At 45.9% G+C, this 16,503-nt stretch overlaps 1 protein-coding gene across 3 annotated transcripts in view; it reads left to right on the top strand.

Moving 5' to 3' along the window:
- SLC2A9 (solute carrier family 2 member 9) overlaps positions 1-16,503 on the top strand; it is a 207,451-nt gene that overhangs the window by 35,752 nt on the left and 155,196 nt on the right. For 2 of the 3 annotated variants that reach the window (XM_073342503.1, XM_073342506.2), the window contains one exon: positions 11,760-11,858. The exons of the other annotated variant lie outside the window; for it this stretch is intronic. In XM_073342503.1, the coding sequence (XP_073198604.1) occupies positions 11,760-11,858 (99 nt within the window). The remainder of the gene's footprint in view (positions 1-11,759; positions 11,859-16,503) is intronic. 3 annotated transcript variants of the gene reach the window in all.

The raw sequence follows: 16,503 nt of genomic DNA on the forward strand, positions 1-16,503 counted from the left end.
TGGTGCTGTTGTTTTAGTAGAGAGACGCTGTCTGATACACAGCTGTGAAACTACACAGCTAAAAATACTGCCATTAGCAGAGTACCACACAGAGGTACGTGGGGGAAGGGAGTGAACTGTTGTCACCATTACTGAAGATAAGGAGAATGACCTTTACAGGTGCAAGACAAAGACTGCTACTTCAGCAACTTTGGAATAGGCTTCGAAGGGAGGTTGTGGAATCCTAAGGCAGGGCCACACTTGCAGATGTAGAGCGCGTTGAGTTAAATCAGCCTTCGCAGCACAGTAGGGAAAGTGCTGTAAGCTGTCCACACTGACAGCTGCAAGCACGCTGGCGTGGCCACATTAGTAGCTCTTGCAATGGCCACAGAGAGCAGTGCATGGTGGTAGCTATCCCAGCATGTAAGTGGCTGCAACGTGCTTTTCAAATGGTGGGGTGGGGTGGAGTGTGACAGGTCATTTGTTATGTGTATGTGGGGGGAGAGAGAGTGGGTTTTTGGGGGGCTAAGAGCATGTCAGCTTGCTGTCTTGTAAGTTCAGACAGCAGCAGACCCCTCCTCCTCCTCCCGCCTCTCGTACACAGCATTCTACAGTAATGGTTGCTTTGTCTCGGAGCAGATAAGCAGCCAGCTGTCAGAAACAGAGCTTTCAAAGGGCATATCTGCATTCCTACAGCGAGTTCAAAACAATGAGAAGAGTGGCCACTTGACTTAAGGGGATTATGGGATATTTCCGGAGGTTGATTAGAGGGCAGTAAATGCAACTCCTCGTTTACACTGATGCCCGGGCATTTCAACTAATGCGCAGCAACTGTTAATCTTCTCGTCGAGGTGGAGTACCAGGAGCTCTCTAGCCGTGGAGTCAGAGCGCTCTACGTGCCTTGCCAGTGTGGACGGATAGTGAGCTAGGGCTCCTGGGGCTGCTTTAATGCTCTCTAACTCGCAAGTGTAGACATGCCCCTAGTAGTTGGAGGTTTCTAAGAACAGGTTGGACAGTCATCTGTCAGGGATGGTCTAAGTCAGGGGTGGCCAGCCTGAGCCTGAGAAGGAGCCAGAATTTACTAATGTACATTACCAAAGAGCCACAGTGATACGTCAGCAGCCCCCCCATCACCTTCCCCCACCCTGCTCCCAGTGCCTCCTACCCACTGGCAGCCCCGCTGATCAGCACCTCCCCCTCCCTCCCCGCACCTCCTGATCAGCTGTTTCGTGGTGTGCAGGAGGCTGGGGGGGTGGGAGGGGGAAGGAGCGAGGGCACTGTAGGCTTAGGGGAGGGGGTGGAGTGGGGGCAGAGCCTGTGGCAGAGGCAGGGGTTGAGCAGTGAGCACCCCCGGCACATTGGAGAGTTGGCACCTGTCGCTCCAGCCCCAGAGTCAGTGCCTATACAAGGAGCCACATATTAACTTCGGAAGAGCTGCATGTGGCTCCGGAGCTACAGGTTGGCCTCCTCTGGTCTAAGTGAACTATATCCTTTCTCAGCACAAGAGGCTGGACTAGATGACCTGCATTTTATTTCTTCCTAAAATCACTTGTCTCATTGACAAGCCCATCTGAGCAAGAAAAGGACCAGAAATGGGGGATTTGGACTTCATTCCTGTCCCAGATTCCGAAAGAGCAAACTAAACTGAGGAGTCAAGATGTAAATATGCCAGCTTGTGCAAAGAAATATGGGTCAAGATTTGAAAAAGTGACTTGATTTTTGGGTGTCTTGGCTTGAGTGTCCCATCTTGAGATACCTGAAAAGCTTTCAGAGAGTAGGTGCTCAGCACTTCCTTAAAATTGGGCCCCTTTCAGGTGTCTCAAAAATCCAGGAACCTATATTAGTCACTTTTGAAAATCTAGACAGTATCTCTTTAAGTCACCCACGTACTGGTAAAATATTACATTTTACAGCTTGCTGTTTAATTGTAAAAAGAAAAGGAGTACTTGTGGCACCTTAGAGACTAACCAATTTATTTGAGTATGAGCTTTCGTGAGCTTTTCACGAAAGCTCATGCTCAAATAAATTGGTTAGTCTCTAAGGTGCCACAAGTACTCCTTTTCTTTTTGCGAATACAGACTAACACGGCTGTTACTCTGAAACCTGTTTAATTGTAGTCTTAGAAATGGACTGTAACTCTGTATAACTAAAAGTTTGAATTAGGCTTTAAACAACAGGGCTGCAAATGTTGCAATTCAAAATAAAAGACTGAATTTAAGAGTTGCACTCATTAGTGGATAAATCTTCTGTTAATTTCTGGACAAGAGAGACATGCTGTGAGTAAAAAAAAATGTTAAGATATGTAGGGGACAGTATGACTCGTAGGCCATGCTGTTGCGAGTTTTGGTGTTAATGGGGACATTTGGTTACCTGAATTTTGAGAGGCTCCCCCTGGATTGTTCAGAGATCTTTGTTCTGAACTCACTTTTAAAACGTCACCTAAAGGAGTGTCATCAGTGTGGTACAGGCAGAACTGTGCCTTGAATGGTGACCTCTGACTGATACAAGGAAACTGATGGCATAAAGTGTAAAGCAAAGGAGTGTGTGAGGAGTGGTAGTTTACTTTCCCAGTGATCATCCAAGTGTGTTTGTAAGGAATAAGGAAAAGAACTTTTGAAGTGCTTAGGATCCCATTAGAATTAATATTTTTCTCAAAAGCATTTGTCTGATAAAGCTCTTACTTAATTCTGCTTTCTTCTGTGTCTTGCTTTCCTGAAATTTGAGTAAATCTGCACTAGTGGGAGCAGAGAGGCAGGTCACAAACAAAAGTGAAGCATGCTGCTTTAAAACCCTGGAGCAAGCAATTTTGAGTGTTGGGGAACTTCCTATAGTGGTTAGAAGAGAGGTTGCATGGCACACAAAGGGTATGTCTACACTATGAAATTAGGTTGAATTTATAGAAGTTGGTTTTTTAGAAATCGTTTTTATATAGTGGATTGTGTGTGTCCCCACACAAAATGCTCTAAGCGCATTAACTCGGCGGAGTGCTTCCACAGTACCAAGGCTAGCATTGACTTCCGGAGTGTTGAACTGTAGCTATCCCACAGTTCCCACAGTCTCCGCCACCCACTGGAATTCTAGGTTGAGATCCCAATGCCTGATGGGGCAAAAAACATTGTCGCGGGTAGTTCTGGGTACATGTCATCAGGCCGGCCGGCCCTCTCTCCCTCCCTCCCTCTGTGAAAGCAACAGCAGACAATCATTTCACGCCTTTTTTCCTGAGTTACCTGTGCAGACGCCATACCACAGCAAGCATGGAGCCCGCTCAGCTCACTGTCACCGTATCTCTCCTGGGTGCCTGCAGTAATGCGATACTGCATTGCTACACAGCAGCAACAACCCATTGCCTTGTGGCAGCAGATGGTGCAATAGGCCTGAAAACTATCATCATCGTGTCTGAGGTGCTCCTGGCTGCCTCGGTAAGGTCGGTCCAGAGCGCCTGGGCAGACATGGGCGCAGGGACTAAATTAAGAGTGACTCGACCAGGTCATTCTCTTCAGTCCTGCAGGCAGTCCTATTGTACCATCTTATGGTGAGCAGGCAGGAGATGAGGATGGCTAGTAGTCCTATTGCACCATCTTCTGCCGGACAGGCAGGAGATGAGGATGGCTAGCAGTCCTACTGCACCTTCTGCTGCCAGCAAAAGATGTAAAAGATAGGTGGAGTGGATCAAAACAAGAAATACACCAGATTTGTTTTTTATTCATTTGCTCCTCCCTCCGTGAAATCAACGGCCGACAATTGTTTTGGTGAGGTCTGTCAGGGGCATCTTGAAAACTTTAATGGACATTCAGTCCTGCCTGAAATACCAGAAGGAGGGATAGTTGAGTGGGTTGAGCATTGGCCTGCAAAACCCAGGGTTTTGAGTTCAATCCTTGAGGGGGCCATTCTGTGTGACCGTTGTTTTTGTTTCTCCTTGATGTAAAGTCACCGCCGTTGTTGATTTTAATTCCCTGTAAGCCAACCCTGTAAGCCATGTCGCCCCCCCCCCCCCGTCAGAGCAACAGCAGACAATCGTTCCGTTCCTTTTTTCTGTGCAGACGCCATAACACGGCAAGCATGGAGCCTGCTCAGATCACTTCGGCAATTAGGAGCACATTAAACACCACACGCATTATCCAGCAGTATATGCAGCACCAGAACCTGGCAAAGTGAAATCGGGCAAGTAGGCTATGTCAGCACGGTGACGAGAGTGATGAGGACATGGACACAGACTTCTCTCAAATCGCAGGCCCTAGCAGTGTGGGCATCATGGTGCTAATAGGGCAGGTTCATGCAGTGGAATGCCGATTTTGGGCCTGGGAAACAAGCACAGACTGGTGGGACCTCATAGTGTTGCAGGTCTGGGACGATTCCCAGTGGCCGCTAAACTTTCGGATGCATAAGGGCACTTTCATGGAACTTTGTGACTTGCTTTCCCCTGCCCTGAAGTGCATGAACACCAAGATGAGCGCAGCACTCACAGTTGAGAAGCGAGTGGCAATAGTCCTGTGGAAGCTTGCAATGCCAGACAGCTACCGGTGAGTCGGGAATCAGTTTGGAGTGGGCAAATCTGCTGTGGGGGCTGCTGTGATGCAAGTAGCCAACACTATTACTGAGCTGCTGATATCAAGGGTAGTGACCCTGGGAAATGTGCAGGTCATAGTGGATGACTTTGCTGCAATGGGATTCCCTAACTGTGGTGGGGCCATAGACGGAACCCATTCCCTATCTTGACACCGGAGCACCAAGCTGGCGAGTAAGGGGGGAGATGTTTATGGTGAGGTGGGAGGTTGAGGCAAATTGCCTGGCCGCTGGTTACACGCAGCCAGACACCAGGGCAGTTAGAAGAGCACAGGAGGGTGCGGTGTGCATCAGAGAAGCTTTGAAAACCATTTTCATGGCTGGCAAAGCTACAGTGTGAAAGTTCTGTTTGTTTCTTCTTGATGAAACTCTCCCGCCCCTTGGTTCACTCTCCTTCCCTGTAAGCTATCCACCCTCCCCTCGTTCCTTTGATCACCGCTTGAGGCAATAAATCGTTGTTGCTTCACGTTCGTGCATTCTTTATTAATTCATCACACAAGTAGGGGGATAACTGCCAAGGTAGCCCGGGAGGGGTGGTGGAGGAGAGAAGCACCGGGAGGGGTGGCGGACGTGGGAAGGACAAGGCCACACAGCACTTTAAAACTTATTGAATGCCAGCCTTCTGTTGCTTGGGCAATCCTCTGGGGTGGAGTGGCTGGGTGGCCGGAGGTCCCCCTACCGTGTTCTTGGGTGTCTGGGTGAGGAGGCTATGGAACTTGGGGGGGAGGGCGGTTGGTTACCATAGGGGCTGTAGCGGTGGTCTGTGCTCCAGCTGCCTTTGCTGCAGCTCAACCATACGCTGGAGCATATTAGTTTGATTCTCCAGCAGCCTCAGCATTGAATCCTGCCTCCTCTCATCACGCTGCCGCCACCTTTCAGCTTCAGCCCTCTCTTCAGCCCACCACCTCTCCTCCTGGTCATTTTGTGCTTTCCTGCACTCTGACATTGTCTGCCTCCACGCATTCGTCTGTGCTCTGTCAGTGTGGGAGGACAGCATGAGCTCAGCGAACATTTCATCGTGAGTGTGTTTTTTTTCGCCTTCTAATCTTCTCTAGCCTCTGAGAAGGAGAAGATCTTGTGATCCTTGAAACACATGCAGCTGGTGGAGGAAAAAGAAAAGGGAGAGTGGTAGTTAAAAAGACACATTTTATAGAACAATGGGTACACTCTTTCATGGTAAATCTTGCTGTTAACGTTACATACATAGCACATGTGCTTTCATTCCAAGGTCGCGTTTTGCCTCCCCCCACCGTGTGGCTAGCCCCTCTCCCCTCCCCGTGGCTAACAGCGGGGAATGTTTCTGTTCAGCCACAGGCAAACAGCCCAGCAGGAACGGGCACCTCTGAATGTCCCCTTAAGAAAAGCACCCTATTTCAACCACGTGACCATGAATGATATCACTCTCTTGAGGATAACACAGAGAGATAAAGAACCAATGTTGTTTGAATGCCAGCAAACATACACTGCAATGCTTCGTTCTACAGTGATTCCCGAGTACGTGCTAGTGGCCTGGTGTGGTAAAGTGTCCTACAATGGTGGACGGAATAAGGCTGCCCTCCCCTTTTGCAAAGGCTTTGGGAGTACATCCAGGAGAGCTGCGAATGCCAGGGCAAATTAATCATTAAACATGCTTGCTTTTAAACCATGTATATTATTTTAAAAGGTACACTCACCAGAGGTCCCTTCTCCGCTTGGCAGGTCCAGGAGGCAGCCTTGGGTGGGTTCGGGAGGTACTGGCTCCAGGTCCAGGGTGAGAAACAGTTCCTGGCTGTTGGGAAAACCGGTTTCTCCGCTTGCTTGCTGTGAGCTATCTACAACCTCATCATCATCATCTTCCTCGTTTCCAAAACCTGCTTCCATGTTGCCTCCATCTCCACTGAAGGAGTCAAACAACATGGTTGGGGTAGTGGTGGCTGAACCCCCTAAAATGGCATGCAGCTCATCATAGAAGCGGTATGTTTTGGGCTCTGACCCGGAGTGGCCGTTTGCGTCTCTAGTTTTCTGGTTGGCTTGCCTCAGCGCCTTAAGTTTTCATGTGGCACTGCTTCGGGTCCCTGTTATGGCCTCTGTCCTTCATGCCCTGGGAGATTTTGACAAATGTTTTGGCATTTTGAAAACTGGAACGAAGTTCTGATAGCACAGATTCCTCTCTCCATACAGCGATCAGATCCTGTACCTCCCGTTCGGTCCATGCTGGAGCTCTTTTGCGATTCTGTGACTCTATCATGGTCACCTCTGCTGATGAGTTCTGCACTCACCTGCAGCTTGCCACGCTGGCCAAACAGGAAATTGAAATTCAAAAGTTCGCGGGCCTTTTCCTGTCTACCTGGCCAGTGCATCTGAGTTGAGAGCGCTGTCCAGAGTGGTCACAATGGAGCACTCTGGGATAGCTCCCGGAGGCCAATATCATCTAATTGCATCCACAGTACCCCAAATTCGACCCGGCAAGGCCGATTTCAGCGCTAATCCCCTTGTCAGGGGTGGAGTAAGGAAATCTATTTTAAGAGCCCTTTAAGTAAAAAAAAAGAAAAAAAGAGAAAAAGGGCTTCGTTGTGTGGATGGGTGCAGGGTTAAATCGATTTAACGCTGCTAAATTCGACCTCAACTCCTAGTGTAGACCAGGGCAAAGTGACACATAAACCCTGTGCAGGAGTGACCATTACCATTATAAAAGGATGAGGTAGAGGGCTATTCCTAATTGGCAGCATTTCTTAGACTTGTTGTCAAGGTTCCTTCCCCACTCTGAACTCTAGGGTACAGATGTGGGGACCTGCATGAAAGACCCTCTAAGCTTATTCTTACCAGCTTAGGTTAAAAACTTCCTCAAGGTACAAACTTTGCCTTGTCCTTGAACCCTATGCTGCCACCACCAATCATGTTAAACAAAGAACAGGGAAAGAGACCACTTGGAGACGTCTTCCCCCAAAATATCCCCCCAAGCCCTACACCCCCTTTCCTGGGGAAGGCTTGATAAAAATCCTCACCAGTTTGTACAGGTGAACACAGACCCTTAGATCTTAAGAACAATGAAAAAACAATCAGGTTCTTAAAAGAAGAATTTTAATTAAAGAAAAAGTAAACGCATCACCTCTGTAAAATCAGGATGATAAATACCTTACAGGGTAATCAGATTAAAAACATAGAGAATCCCTCTAGGCAAAACCTTAAGTTACAAAAAGACACAAAAACAGGAATATACATTCCATTCAGCACAACTTATTTTACCAGCCATTAAACAAAAGAAATCTAACGCATTTCTAGCTAGGTTACTTACTAACTTTTTGCAGGAGTTCTGAGCTGCATTCCTGATCTGTTCCAGGCAAAAGCATCACACAGACAGACAGACCCTTTGTTCCCCCCACTCCAGCTTTGAAAATATCTTGTCTCCTCATTGGTCATTTTGGTCAGGTGCCAGCGAGGTTATCTTAGCTTCTTAACCCTTTACAGGGTGAAAGGGTTTTGCCTCTGGCCAGGAGGGATTTTATAGCACTGTGGACAGAAAGGTGGTTACCCTTCCTTTTATATTTATGACACTTGTACTCTGGGTCTTCTTTAACCCAGTAGGCATATGTATCTAGTCTCTTGCTGCAAACCTCATTCTTTCACTGAGTTTTGGAATGCCTAGAGTGCCTGTCCGTGACCATGATTTGGGAATGCCCAGCTGGATCTGTTCTTTTAATTGCTTTTTTGCTATTTACCTTCTAGCCTGCCTTTAACTCAATATTTGAAGCAATTCTAGTGGTGCAATAACACTGGTATGAAGGGTGGCAAGTATCAAGTACTTGGACGCTTCTATTGATAGGTGTAAAGAGCCTGCATTTCTAAAATTGCCCCTTCTAATCAAAACTGAATGACACATTTTTGTTTCGTTGTTTCCTTCTGGAAAATTGGCTGATCGTAACAAACCATCTTGTAGTAAGCGGTAAACGCAATGGAATACATTTCCCACCCACGACTTCCTGCACATAATTCTCACTGCCTTGAATGGGAGAAGAATGGTTAACAAGCTGTGTAATTCTCTGAAATTTACCATAGTGCACAGAAGAAGTTATAAACTCTAGGCCCTCCAACATAGCATGTTTGTGAGCTCTCCCTGACTTCAAATACAGGAGGTGACTGACCTCAGCAGACATTGTCCCCTCATGGTGCAGCCTTTGCCTCGACACATTAATCTCCCACAGTTTATTATGGTCAGGCATGGTTTACTAACAGTGCAAAGGGAAAGGATGCTTAAGAGCCTCTCTGTCAACTTCAGTAGACGACGGACACTGTATGCTGATCCACTAACCAGTTGCAGCAATGATTCCCAGGATGAGGCAGCTATAAAGTCCCTAATTATCCCCCGGAAATGCTCTGGAGCCAGTAGATTATTTCTAAAGTGGCTCCATTTTAACAGGCCCATCCATTCCTGAGAGGAATAGAGACTATGATAATTGTCCTTAGGAACTTTTTTTACCCTGTATCTGCATTCCAGATGCAGACTCATCTGTTTAAGCCCAGTCTGATTTATTTCCTAAATCCCATTTTCAAAAGGATTTAAGCATTTAGAAGACTAAAACCTTTGACTTTCAATTACTGTAACCGCTTCGGACAAATTTATGGGATATCTGCATGCCACAAATTCAAGGGCCAATAAAGATGAGCTGTCATCTAGGATCAGCGTCCCAAAGTGACTCTTCCAGCGGGCCAGGAATTTCCATGAGCAATTCTGTAGAGCTTTGATTCACAGGAGGTACAGGTCGCTTCTCTGACTGTGCTCTGGTACCCATGCTGAGGACACCTTCCATTCTAGTCAGCTTTGACACAGAGAACAAAGTGGATAATGTTGGGGAAATAGGAGGAACATTTAAATCCCAAACCTATCACTGTCCATAAAAGGGACAGCTTTCACAGGCATAATCAGAAACTGAGAGAAACCGACATTTTTGTGGTGTCGATCTTGACTTGTGATTATGAGAATAGTGAAAGATGAATGCACTTGATACAAAATATTCACTGGGATGCAAGACTGTTAAGTCTGGCAAAAACTCCAGCTGCAGAATGATCTTACCCTCTGTGCGGGTGTTGAGATGGCAAATATGAAATGGCAAATTGCCAACACAAGTGGTGAATGCAAAGACAAACTTAAAGGAGAGGCACCAGTTGGCAATTACTGGCAGCGACACGGTAGGAAAAAAACCTGTCCAGCTAACAGCAACTGTTTGTAGCAAATAACTATGAGAAAATTTGTCTCAGATCTTCAAAATAAAAAAAAACTAGAAATTATGGAGCCCTAGCAGAAGGTTTCCTGTTCCTGGGCTGTCTCAGCGTAACTGCTGGGCTGATCTTGGATACAATACAAATATGACCTATAATGAAGACTCTATCTGAATTGCAGGATGATCTTCAAATAATTGTAGCTGAATTGCGGAAAAGTATTAATGGATCTTTATTAATAGCAGTAATTTGGAAAAGTCACAGTAGACCTATTTGTTTAAGAAAAATTTGCTAGGATGATATAAACACTCAACTATTATGTTATGCCTGCGAACTTTTTGATAACCAGACAATTTGATGCAACTATAGGGCCGTAACCAGGGAGGGGTGAGTGGGGTAGTTGCCCAGGGTGGAAAACCGGGGTGGTGGGGGGGTGAAATGACAAAAAACCTGGTAGGGGGTATAGTATTGCTACCCTTGCTTCTGTGTTGCTGCAGACGTCTGCACTGCCTTCAGGGCTGAGAGGCCAGAGAGCGGCAATCGCTGGCTGGGCACCCTGCTCTGAAGGCAGCACCATTGCCAGCAGCAGCACAGAAGTAAGGGTGGTGATACCATGCCTGATGCAGGACTCTACCCCCCCCCCATCGTTTCCCCCCCACCATCATTTCTCCATCCCATTTCCCCCTTTCCTCACTGGTTTTGTGCCCTGGGTGGCTCCCCCGCTCACCCCACCCTGGTTGTGGCCTGCACAAAACTCTTCAAGATCATTTCATGTACTAATGGGGGAAAAAAGTGTGTGTTGCAAACCTCAAAATGTATGCACAATTGTGGACTGTGCAAAGTAAGCTAATTTAAAACAAAATGGCTCTTGAAGCCTTTATATTGCAGAATCCACAATATTGTGAATGAAATAGGACCTTACCTATAATCTAGAACAGGGATGGGCTAACTTTTTGGCCCGAGGGCCACATCTGGGTATGGAAATTGTATGGCGGGCCATGAATGCTCACAGAATTGGGGATTGGGGTATGGGCTCTGGCTGGGGGTTCGGGCTCTGGGGTGGGGCCAAAAATGAGGAGCTCAGGGTGTGGGAGGGGGCTCTGGGCTGTGGCAGGGGTTGTGGTGCGGGGGTGAGGGCTCTGGGGTGGGACTGGGGATGAGGGGTTAGGGGGCGCAGGAGGGTACACCAGGCTTGGACCAAGGGGTTCAGATTGCCGGAGGGGGATCAGGGCTGGGGCAGGGCATTGGGGAGCAGGAGGGGGTCCAGGGTGCAGGCTCTGGGAGGCACTTACCTCAAGCAGCTCCCAGAAGCAGCGGCGTGTCCCCTTCTGGCTCCTATGTGGAGGCACGGCCAGGCGGCTCTGCTCGCTGCCCTGTCTGCAGGCACTGCCCCTGCAGCTCCCATTGGCCATGGTTCCCGGCCAGTGGGAGATGCGGGGGCAGAGTGCGGAACCCCCTGGCTGCCCCTACATGTAGAACTTGGAGGGTCATGCTGCTGCTTCCAGGAGCCACGCAGAGTGGGGCAAGCTCTGGACGCCACTCCCTGGTGGGAGCTCGAGGGTCGGATTAAAATGTCTGGAGGGCCAGATGCGGCCCGCAGGCCATAGTTTGCCCACCTCTGGACTAGGCCATACTTCTTCTGTGCTCAAGAATAAAACTCTCTTCTGGACCTGCATTAGGTTCTGTAGCCAATCTGCATTTCTGCAGTCAGCACCCAAGGGGATTGAGGTTTCTGTTGAATGCAGCTTTTAATTTTTTACATCTTTTATAGTAAAATAACAGGTGCAGTAAAAATGTGCACATTGCAAGACTTTTGCATTAATCTCATTTTAAAATATATGTACAAGTTTGACAACTTCATATCAACATTCATTTCAGTTGAATTACAAGTGAGAATATGTTTCCAAGCTGTTACCCTTTGTCTTGAGGATGTACTTGATCGTCTGCAAGACACTGTTATTAATAATTATAGCTGTATCTTAAAAAGTAAACTGATGATTCCTAAATTATTTTCTTTTCAGGACTGGTCTGGCAGGCTTATTATTGCCTCTTTAGCTGGAGCTTTTGGGTCTTCATTTCTTTATGGTTACAATCTCTCCGTAGTGAATGCACCCACAGTGGTAAGTGACTGAAAGCTTTTAAAATCTAATTCCAGTAGAGGGTGATGTTGTCCAAAAATTACACAAACTATTTGAAATACTTGTTTGTAAGACTTTTTGTATAGTGGGAGAGAAAAGAGATATAATAACTTATGAAATACTTTTGTTCCCTATAACTAAATTTTTGTAATCTTTTGTTTGTTTCTTTCTCCCATGAAGTCACAGTGTAGTTCTAATGTTTGTCATGAAAACTAAGTGTTCCTTTTGAAATGAGTAATTTCATTTCATATGAGTTTGTTCTGTGTGGTAAAATAATTCCAGAAGCAGACTTTTAAGTACTAAGTATATACAGCTATTGACTATATACCAACTTTTGATCACATTGTTCTGTTTTTAAGAATTGTAGAGCATTCTGTTCTCACAGTTGGATAATAGAGTTTGCTCTTGCTCTTCCTTCTACTGGGGCCATTCTATTGCATTTCATACTGGTACCTTGTTTATGGTCCATGTAGTGAAACTGCTATGTTGGCCATTTATCAACTATGATTGCAAGTTCTGCTGATGGAATATATTAAATGAATGGAATATTATGAAATGATCTATAGTATATTTTTGGAATTTTATTCTGAATATTATTACAAATTAAGGTTTAAATGCTTTGTTCAAAGTACACTTATCATTAATTGGTCTGTGCTCTTTTTTTTTCTATCACAAAATAAGAATAAGGGAATAGTCAATGAAATTGAAAGTGAAAAATTTTAAAGACCTTTTGTATAATTTATAATTAACCAGTGGAATTCATTGCCGGAAGAGATTGTTGACACCAGTGGTTCCTGGTTTTACTGAAATTAATGGAAGTTTTTCCACTTAATTCAGTGCGGCTTGGTTTTTACCCCCAAGAGCTTATTCAGATTCAGCAGATATGATATTTCATGAATAATGAGAATGTTCTCTGTTACTGAATAGGGTAATAAACTTAAAGAATATAAATCCTCATGCTTCACAGCACAAGCAAATCATTAATCCATAAGGTTAGGAAGATACTTGGATTGTGGGAAAGTTTTTTCCGTAAATTTCTAGGAACTTCCTCTGAAGCAGCAAGTACAGGCCCCTGTCAGAAAGAAGACTAGATAGATCGTGTCTGATTAGTTATGAGCTACATGTTTGATCCATTATGGCATTTCCTGTGTATCACTCACTTCAGCTTGTGATCTTGGTGGATCTCATAAAATGAACAACTTCGGGAAAGTTCAGTACATAGACAGGTTTCAGAGTAGCAGCCGTGTTGGTCTGTATCCGCAGAAAGAACAGGAGGACTCGTGGTACCTTGGAGACTAATACATTTATTAGAGCATAAGCTTCCATGAGCTACAGCAAGGAAGCAACTTGGGAAACTGAGGTGCCGCAAGTACTAGTGATGGTGATACTTTTTCCCCTCTGAACAAATATTGCCCTAAAATAGTCTAAGGGGTCATCCTGAGCTTAGAAGGCCCAATTCTCAGCTGAGGCACAAAACAGGGTGCCTAATAGTTAGAAATTGTTTTTGCAGGAGTAGAAGTGAGTGAGTGAGTGTGTGTGTGTGTGTGTGAGAGAGAGAGAGGCAGCTGTTTGATAACTGCACCTGAGGCTTGTAACATGACAATTAATCATAGTGGAGTTGTATTTATTATGCAGCTTTGACCTCCTCACTTTGTATGCTGCTCCCCAACGCAATCTATTACACGGTTCAAAAGCAGATGCTGCCAGTGCTGCTTATTTAGAACAAGATTGTACCATTCTTATTCACATTGTTGTACCTCATTATGGACTACACAGAGGTTTTTACCACAAGCCCTGAGTAAAGGTGTCAATATGTAGGTATGTTGCCCCAGGAGCTGAACCACAACCTGTCTTCTGGTTTCCCTCTCATGCTGGGGAGGAAAGCACAGATCACTTTCCTGCCCATGCCAGCTTAGCTGCACAGGCCAGTGCTTTGGGAAAGGGGGTAGTGTGTCCTGGTGTGTCTAGGACAGTCCTTACTGGAAATGCCAAGGTCAAGGCAGGCTGCAAAAGGGAGAGCAGATATTCCCAAGATTGACTGGGTAACACTTAACTGTTAAAGTCCCCAACCAGTCACAAACTGTACTTCTCATCCCCCACACTAGTTAACAAGAAGCAAAAAATAAATCACACAGCCCCCTCTATTGCATTTCATTTCTCTGGCTCCCAGTCAGCACCTAGGTCCAGTACAGTGGGAAGTTATTTAAAAAACTTCACATATATAAAAATGTTCTTCTGACCCCAAAGGGTCAGCCACATTACCAGGTTAGTACAGATTTGGATCTTACCCAAAATATCATGCTGCCAGCCAATTCTTTAGTGCCTAAAACTAAAGGTTTATTATAAAGAAAAAAGAAAGAACAAGAAGAGAGATGTTAAATGGTAAAACAGTCACATGCATACAAAGATTCAAAGTCCATCAGGTTCCTAGCAGTACTGGTGAATTTGCTGGCTTGAGCACATCCACAGTTTGGAAGGGTCATTCAGTCTTTTGTTCAGAGCTTCGTTTGTAGAAAGGTTAGTCTAGAGGTAAGAAGCAGGAATAAAGACGCAATGGAGAAGATGCAGCTTCCTCTTATAGTCTTTTACGAGGCAGCTTGATTTCCTTTGTTCCAAACACAAGTTGCCCAGCACATGGCCTGGAAGCCTTAGACCATTCTGTCCATAGGCATGCCCCTGCATGCCTTGCTGAGTCATAGGGTGTATCCCTTGCCTTCTGAATGGATCAATTGTATAGCTGATGTCAGGGTAGGCAGTGCTAAAGCCAATCTATCTGGGGGTGTCATTCAAATGCACAGCACATATAGACACACCATACATATAACTTACAATACAAAGATGATACAAACACATAAACGAGATTATTATACCAGGCAAATTATAACATTTTTGCAGATACCTTAGGCGGCATATCTGGCATAACTCATTGCAATTTTACAACGTTGGTATTCATAATATCCTAAAGTGCCCCCTCAAATTCCATATAGCATCACAGGTAGAGTCAAGACTTTGCTCATGCCCTGCCCCTATTGTTCACTTTTTACCTGTATGCATGGAAGGGGGACTAGCAGCCATGCAGAAACTGGTCTCCACCCTGCCCAAGGGAAGTAGATATCTTCTGCCCCAATATTCTCCTGCATGGATGTGTAGCATGGGTCATGATTCTCTGTGAGCAGGCCCTTTGGAACCAGAAGTGGTTGCAAATTTTCCAATGAAAACAGAATCTTACACTGCAGCTTCCAGGGTCTCCAGGGCAGCCTTACTATGCAGATTACCCTGGGTTGGAGATAACAAGGCTTCCAGATCTCTGAGCCAGCTGATTCCCTGTCCAGCCGCCACTGGGGTCTGGAGAGCATAATTAGTTTAGGAAACACCATGGGTGGGATCCACAAAAGTACTTAGGGAGGCACCTAAGTCCCTTTGGTTCCATTGTGATCCACAAAACTCCCACTGAACTGTGTAGGTGTCTAAACTCATTTGGCACGTAATTTTTTTTTTTCTGGTTAAAAGTTCCCCCAGCATTTACGTTACTGCCTCTGGGCATGCACATTGCTGCCTTCCTCTAGGCGTCTGGATGCCTATTTCCTGCCTAAAGCCCAGAGTGATTCACAAACTATGTGCAGGGCCCAGTATGGTAGTTGTCCTCTTAGCACACCTACCGGATTGGGTCCCATTCAAAATCCAGCCATAGGAGGTGATGTCCTCCTTATAACCTTTAGCCCAGTGAAGATATGGGAGCCCTAGATTGAATTCCCCCATCCCTAGTAGAGGGGAAGACAATTTGAATAGGGGTCTCCCACACCTCTCAAGAGAGTGTTCTAACCACTGGCTTATGGGATATGCAGTTGTGCAGCTCCTTCAGTCTCTCCTGTTGAAGGTGTTCCACTGTGGATAAATACTTAAAGAGCTGTTGGACCAGAGAGCACGAGAGAATCGGAATGACTGTAGTCCAGTGGTTAGGGAACCCACCTGTGAGTCAGGAGACTCAGGATCCACTCCTCTGCTCCAATCACTCTTTCATTAGTTATCTACAGTGCAACAGCTTCAGTAGAAGAGATTGAGGGAGAATATTCCATAGTTTAGGGGTTAACACACTCTCTGAAGGGTGGAAGGCTCCTATTCAAAATCTTTCTCCCCCTTTGTCAGAGATGGGGGAATTGAACCCTGGTCTCTCATATCCCAGGTGATTGCTCTAACCACAGGGCTAAAAGTCATAAGTTAGGCACCAGCACCACCTCCAGCTCCTTTGTGTGGAGTGAGGCAGGCGCTCAACTCATTCCAGCAAGAAACTCCTTAGAGGCCTAAGCTACCTGACTCCAGGTATCGGGTAACCATTTTTGGATCTCCAGCAGAACTGGATGGCCTCCCTGCAACCTGGACTTCAGTGCCCGTCTCTGAGAGAGGGATGGGGCTTAGCATACACCTCTGACATTGGCATCTCCTATTAGCTAGCTTAGGCGTCTCCCAGCCACCTAGCATGCTGGCTTCTGTGCATTGTGTTCTTAGATTCCTGTCTCTCTTCATTCATTACACAGGGAACATAGGTGCATAACTTGGCTTTGTGGATCATAGTGTTCCTGGATTTTGTAGACATCTTAAAAGTTAGGTGCTGTGACACTCGGCATTG

The sequence above is a fragment of the Lepidochelys kempii genome, chromosome 4 (genome assembly GCF_965140285.1).
Source record: "Lepidochelys kempii isolate rLepKem1 chromosome 4, rLepKem1.hap1, whole genome shotgun sequence".
NCBI lineage: Eukaryota > Metazoa > Chordata > Testudines > Cheloniidae > Lepidochelys > Lepidochelys kempii.